The sequence below is a fragment of the Carassius gibelio genome, chromosome A16 (assembly GCF_023724105.1).
Source record: "Carassius gibelio isolate Cgi1373 ecotype wild population from Czech Republic chromosome A16, carGib1.2-hapl.c, whole genome shotgun sequence".
Taxonomy (NCBI): domain Eukaryota; kingdom Metazoa; phylum Chordata; class Actinopteri; order Cypriniformes; family Cyprinidae; genus Carassius; species Carassius gibelio.
Window position 1 is genome coordinate 28,415,537 of NC_068386.1, and position 7,327 is coordinate 28,422,863.

General features: G+C 37.8%; 1 protein-coding gene across 1 annotated transcript; it reads left to right on the plus strand.

The window, feature by feature from the left end:
- The first annotated feature begins 233 nt into the window (after positions 1 to 233).
- LOC128030599 (serine/arginine repetitive matrix protein 5-like) lies at positions 234 to 4,153 on the plus strand. Its single transcript, XM_052618355.1, has 5 exons — positions 234 to 720; positions 805 to 977; positions 1,067 to 1,131; positions 3,332 to 3,426; positions 3,999 to 4,153. The coding sequence occupies exons 1-5, from the start codon at positions 234 to 236 to the stop codon at positions 4,145 to 4,147; spliced, it is 969 nt and encodes a 322-aa protein (XP_052474315.1). The 3' UTR covers positions 4,148 to 4,153.
- The last annotated feature ends 3,174 nt before the right edge of the window (positions 4,154 to 7,327 follow it).

The following is a 7,327-nucleotide window of genomic DNA, read 5'->3' on the forward strand; positions in this document are numbered from 1 at the left end:
GTCAATGTAGACTCACTGGAAGCTGGTGCACTTCTTCCAGCCAATTATATATACACATACATAAATACATACATACATACATACATGTATGTATGTATGTATGTATGTGTATATATATATATATATCCAAAACAGTGTACATATTTGCTGCCAATCCTTCATCTTATTGTTACATTTTGGTTGTCTTTCATCCCTCAGGTCTGTCCTTTCCAAAACAACCAAGGATTCAAGAAATGTCTAGCCAGGCATTAGGATCAGAAGAAAATGATTATAAATCCAGGTCCAGGAGTCCATTCCATGACTCTCTGCTCCAAAGTTCTCGCTCTCTATCCCAGTGGTCCCACACTCCGCAGCACAGCACTTCACACGAGAGGTCCCACACTCTGCGCCACACCACTTCACGCCACCGGTCCCAATCTCCAACCCACAGCACCCCACGCCAGCGGTCCCGCACGCCACACCACACCACTTCATGCCACCAGTACCAGTCTCCAACCCACAGCACCCCACGCCAGCGGTCCCGCACTCCACGCCACCGGTCCAAATCTCCGACTCGCAGCACCCCACGCCAGTGGTCCCGCACTCCACGCCACAGCTATTCACGCCCACGGGACAGCTCTCCACACCAGCGCTCCAGCTCTTCTTATGAGTGCTCCCAAAGACCAGCTAGGGAAAACCAGCACAGAGAGGGTGGAGAGCTATTCCCATTAGATAATGGAAGTAAGTATACCACCTCATATTCTTACTGAAAGTGGTATTTTTTGCAAATGGGACAAATATTTTTAATTCCAATTTGACTTTCAGAATTCCAAAGGCGGGTCCTTTATCTTCTTTCTGATATTCGGGCAAAGCTGTCAGAGGTGGGCCAAAACCGTGAGCCCCCAGAGTCTCAGTTCCACCTTGAGAAAATGAACAGCAGGCGTGAGCTAAAAAATCTGGAAGGGCAACTGGCCGTTGAAGAAAAGAGGAATGTGATGGTCAGTATAACTATGCCAGGCCAATACTAATACTGTTTTTTTCTGTGTTTCTGATGGTGAAAAAAAAAAAAATTTCTAAATCTTTTCAGGTGTCTCGGTTAGTCAGGATTGGGGGTGCAGACCTTGAGGACTGTGTAAAAAATATGATGAAAAGGTAAATTATACCATGCTTTGGTGCATTTCTCAGATGACTCATGAGTTCATTCACTCAGACACGCAGAAGAGCCAGATGGCATGTTTAAATAACAGGATTCGGTGTCCACAAGCCCGGATCTGCTTATATGGACTCAATGCAGCCGGACAACAAGTTTCAATCGCAAAATAGACTAAAACTAAGTAAAATAGCAGTGTGCCAAAGCGTTGCACGGTACGGCTTGCTTTGGCTCGCTTTAAATTAGGGCTGTAATCTCCCAGTCGATTAGTCGATTATTTGGTCGATACGTTCAGGCTCGACCAAAATTCTGATTGGTAAATTTTTTGCTGCATTCATTTCATCAGTTTTGTCGTGTTCATTTCAAAAGTTTCGCATTCGTTTTATCAGTTTTGCCACGTTCGTTTTGGATTAGCCCAACCCACTGGAGAAGAGAGACCGATTGAAGAAAGTAGGCTACTAGAAGGTTTGCTGATTAATGCTGAATATTATTTATTTAATTGTGAGAGTGTTTCATTCACAGTCAGATTTTTGTTCTATTCACCAGTGGCATTTTCCATGTTTCATTAACAGTTCTTGGTGTATTCACCGTCGTTTCCATATTAACCCCAAAATGATACTTTATTTTCATTTTGTGTTTTTATATTGTTAAATGCCTGTGGTGGCTCATACCACAGGGTTCGTACGGGTGCTTGAAATCCTTGAAAGTGATTGAATTTTGATGTTGTGTTTTCAAGGTTTGAAAAGTGCTTGAATTTTGGATAAAATGCTTGAATTTCACAAGAAATATCTTTCTGACGAAATAGTTCTTTATTAAATGGAGAAAAAAAATGTAGCCCAGAGCAAAAGTAGGCAGAGTTTTCATTTTCATTTCCGTGGTTGTTTGGATGCACCGTTTTATTTGCCACACAGTGGCAATAGTTGAACCATTTTAAACTTTGATTGCTTAGCTCCGCTTTGGTTTGAGTCGCGCGGCGCAAGCCATTGAAATATATCGGTTTCATTTCATAGCGCAGCGCGGTCCGCGTCCTATCTGAAAGGGCCATTAGTGACAGAGTACTTGGTGTGATAATGTAATGTAAGTATTGCATGTCCATTATGTTCATTTGTGGAATATGCAGTGAACATTGCCATTTGGAGAATGTTGCACTCCTGTTTGTCATTGTGCATGAAACTTCATGCCAATAAATCATCAGAAATTTTGCTGACTTGTGCACGTCTTCAAGCGCTCTCTTTACGTTCGTCCTAATGCCTGTTAGTTGTCCGTGGATTTGCCTATATTTGGCATTTAAAATGGAAACGTCTTTAGACATGGGATTATCAACATTTATTTATAATTATGTAAGCATTCTTAACAAATGTATTTAAATCCCTAACGCCGCCTTCACACTGGCAGTTGAAATTGTTCTAATCTCTCCGCCATTTTTGTTCTACTCGCTTCCGACGCTTTTCAGTGGTGTAGTACAACATCCGCCGGGGGTGTATTGCGTTTTATGGAGCTGATTTCAACTGCCAGTGTGAAGGCGGCGTAACACCAGTTATTTTCTGCAAACTATTTACAATTATATTCCATCGAAGTGTTTAATGCAAGATACATATTGATAGTTCACAAATCTATTGCAATAAAATACAAAGCGATAACTCCTTCCATGGTGGAACATTCTTCTGTCCGGTCAACCACATCTCTCACAACATTCCAAATGAATACTTGACAGCAAAACACACTAACCCTTTCTCTTTCTCTCAACATGTAGTGGTCTAGCTTTTGTTAAAACCAGTAACTTTGTATTAGCACCTACTGTATTATTTCTCCTGTATGACATATCGCTTATTGCTTCCTGAACTCTGTGTTTTGGATAAAAGCATTTGCTAAATGACTAAATGTAAATATAAATGTAAACTCATTAGAACCCATTATAATTCTAAATTTTGTGCGAATGCACCACACAAAAAAAATCAGATGTGGGGGTATAATTTGTAAATCAGACGAAATCCATAGATAATACTAATCTGAACAGTGCAATATTGTTGTAGAAATGTTGATGATGATGATTCAGGAAATGCACCAAGTGATGGTGAAAAACTGTAAGACATTCCTTTTCTGCTTGAAGGCTCAGCTGTTCTGGTCACTTAGTTGTATTGTTCAATAATCTTAACAATTAATGATTACTGATATAACTTGTTGTCTTTTTTCTTTTGTTAGAGTTCTTACCAACAGATTGATGGCAACAATGAACATGGATGGCTCAGGGGTGAAGAAGGCCTTTGGAAAAACACGGCTATGCCGTGTTATGATAGGTAATACATTACTTTTTTTTATGATTAGATGATGTACTGTTGTATCTATCCAGTGTTACCCATTGTGTGGCAAACTTTTAGCCATCACAGATGCACAGTGGCAATACTGTAGGGGTGTAACAATTAATTGTGCAATTATTATGCTCAGTTTCTCAGTAAATTATGGTCAAATGCTGCCACATCCAAAAGCCAGAGGGCGCTCTCAGTTTTTTATCTACAAATTTTCAGACAATATTAAAAGCACAGGTTTTAAATGTGTGAATTATGTTATACCTATGCCACCTTTAGTTAAGATGGGTAGCACTTATCATCAGTTTAATTTTTCATCCGAAAAACGAAAAGTTGGACATTTGAAAAATTGGATTCAGTTTTTCTGTTTTCCTGCTGTTGCAGCTCACTTGAAAAGAATGGTGAGGAGGAACACTGAGCCACTAGATGGTTATCCATGCTTATTTAAAAAGTTAATTACTTTGTGGATTTACAGTACATGTACAAGTGATGCTTGCTGAAAAATGTATGCTGTATTTTAATGTTTTAAAATGAGTGCTAATTGTGGCTTTATATTCATTAAGGTGCTGTACAGCAGTCGAAACCTTCTGCGTCAGAGGCCGAAATAAAGAAATACATGGGCAGCTATCTCCGGTCTGCTCCTGATAGATATGGGGGTATGGGACGGCAAAAGGGGAAATCGGCCATTGAGGTCTGTTCAGACTCTGAATAAGTAGAATGCACCAAATGTTTATCTACAATGTTTCTGTTCATTAAATTGTTTATCTACGAAACAAATTACAAAATTGGTTTTATTTTAATTTAACTTGCTCTTTGTTTTTGAGAGAAGGTCTTGAGAGCTTTGATGTAAAAACCTGTAATATGTCTATGGAAGCATATGGGTAGCATTATTCAATTTGGGATGTAATATGCAAAATGACAATGCAATATGTAAAATGGCAATGCATTTCTGTATTTACATTTACATTTTCCAATACATTTGTGCAACGTTTGGTGCAAAATGAAAATGAAAATTAAATTACATAATTTTCATTTGCCATTTACTACACCAGTTTTAAAATGTAAAATGAATATTAATTTTAACGCTTTATAAGTTGCAAAATTAAAATTAAAATGTATTACAGAAATGATTAGATATGTCTAACATGTTCAAGCAAAAACTGTGGCAAAATGATCATTTAAATGCTATTTTTCTTAATTGCATTAACACTCACAGTCAAGACACTTACGATTGCATTTTCATTCGGTGTCCCGCAATGAATGTAGCAAAACTCAATGTGCACATTGAAAATGCATTCCGAGCCGATCACGTGTCCCCGCCCTCGCGCCACGTCAATCATCGTGTGAACAAGGCGGGGCTTACAGAAGGTCAGAGACTCAAGTCTCAAGAAGAGGATTCAATCAAGTGAGACAACATGGACAAGACAGTTGGTCCGTGTATGTTTTGATCATTTCGGTTTATGGCTTCAATATTTCATTCGGACTTGTGGGCGGAGCTGAAACGCTGCTTTCATCTGATTGGTCGAATCGGATCGGTTTTCATCTGACAGCCTTCAGCTCGGTCTTGTCATTCTTTCAGGCAGAATAAGAGTCAGTGCGAGTGAAGCACTGAAATGTCTGAAACTACGCTCACTGTTAATTAGCATAATATTTGAATCAGATGTAGCTGGGCAATTTCGTGCTGCTGAGACCTGCAAATTATTTCTAGGTTGTAGTATTGTATGAATATTGTCCCACTGATAAATACAGTGCAAATAGTTCTGTCCCTTTGGATAACAGTGAAGTGGAAATTAAAATCAATAATAGAGTTCCATGTCTGTAACATTTACCACTCTCATCTTTTAAGTCATAAGGCACTAGGTATGTGTGTGTGTGACATTAATAAATAATTGTAAAAATGAATATAGTTACATTTCTAAATAAAAACAGTAAAATTAGCTCTATGCTGCTCAGTGCTCCTGTAGCCTACCCCAGAGCGCCCTCTCGCGGCTGTAGACGGTAATGTTTTCTCTTGGTCTTGAATAAATGTGACATATAGTCCAGTGCGACTTATATATGTTTTTTTTTTTCTCGTCATGACGTATTTTTGGACTGATGCAACTTATACCGAAAAATACAGTTAACATTATTATTATTATTTATTATGAGAGTAATTGACACAGATTAGAACTTTAATGTTTCACCTAATTCAGCTCATATCTTTAGACTCGTCCGACTAGTGTTGCTTGTATAACTGGCCAGACTTACCTTCCCAAAAAATCCTATTTAATTTTATTTCATAAATTTAACTATATTTATTTCCACTTTACTGTTATCCAAAGGGACAGAACTATTTGCACTGTTTTTCTCAGTGGGACAATATTCATACAATACTACAACCTAGAAATAATTTGCAGGTCTCAGCAGCACGAATTATGTGCCCAGCTACATCTGATTCAAATATTATGCTAATTAACAGTGAGCGTAGTTTCAGACATTTCAGCTGAAGGCTGTCAGATGAAAACCGATCCGATTCGACCAATCAGATGAAAGCAGCGTTTCAGCTCCGCCCACAAGTCCGAATGAAATATTGAAGCCATAAACCGAAATGATCAAAACATACACGGACCAACTGTCTTGTCCATGTTGTCTCACTTGATTGAATCCTCTTCTTGAGACTTGAGTCTCTGACCTTCTGTAAGCCCCGCCTTGTTCACACGATGATTGACGTGGCGCGAGGGCGGGGACACGTGATCGGCTCGGAATGCATTTTCAATGTGCACATTGAGTTTTGCTACATTCATTGCGGGACACCGAATGAAAATGCAATCGTAAGTGTCTTGACTGTGAGTGTTAATGCAATTAAGAAAAATAGCATTTAAATGATCATTTTGCCACAGTTTTTGCTTGAACATGTTAGACATATCTAATCATTTCTGTAATACATTTTAATTTTAATTTTGCAACTTATAAAGCGTTAAAATTAATATTCATTTTACATTTTAAAACTGGTGTAGTAAATGGCAAATGAAAATTATGTAATTTAATTTTCATTTTCATTTTGCACCAAACGTTGCACAAATGTATTGGAAAATGTAAATGTAAATACAGAAATGCATTGCCATTTTACATATTGCATTGTCATTTTGCATATTACATCCCAAATTGAATAATGCTACCCATATGCTTCCATATATGTCTGTCGTGATGACACAAAATGCAATTGTTCATCAATTAAGATTTATATCAGATTAAAATTTATATATAAAATTCTGATATAAACCAGTGGATTTAATAAAACACGTCTTGCATTTAATACTGTTTTGTCATTATTCTTGTGGTCTAGAATAGGACATCATTGTGTTAAAAAAATGTAAAAAAAATAAGCAAATCAAAAGAATGTCAAAACTTGACGTCAATTTAATGTCAAGTTTTGACATCAATTTGATTTGCATTTTTGACCAATTCTTTGATGACTATGTTTGACATCAATTTGATGTCTATTTGACATCAATTGCCCGCTGGGTTGCCAACTACTGACCCGGCATGCATAGTGCATACAGCCTTTTAAATCATTTTCGCAGATCCGTGTAAAAGGGGATCGTTTTTAAAACGTTGACGTCTGCTTTTAATACATCGTTGCCCTCTAAACATTTCTGACATTTCAGCCCACGGTCATATCCGTTTTTAAATCGGTGTCATCTGTTAGTTTATAAGACTTTATTCAGAGCAGTGCCATGACAAGTATAAAAGCAAGGCTGTAAAGGATAAACTCACCGTGTTTTAATGGCATCCGGAGTAAAAAAAAAAAAGCTGTATATAACTCCTAGATCTATTTTTCCACAGATCATATTGACTGGGGAGTTTTATTGAATTTTCTCAGACAGATATTTTTGAGTGTTTCAGCAGAACA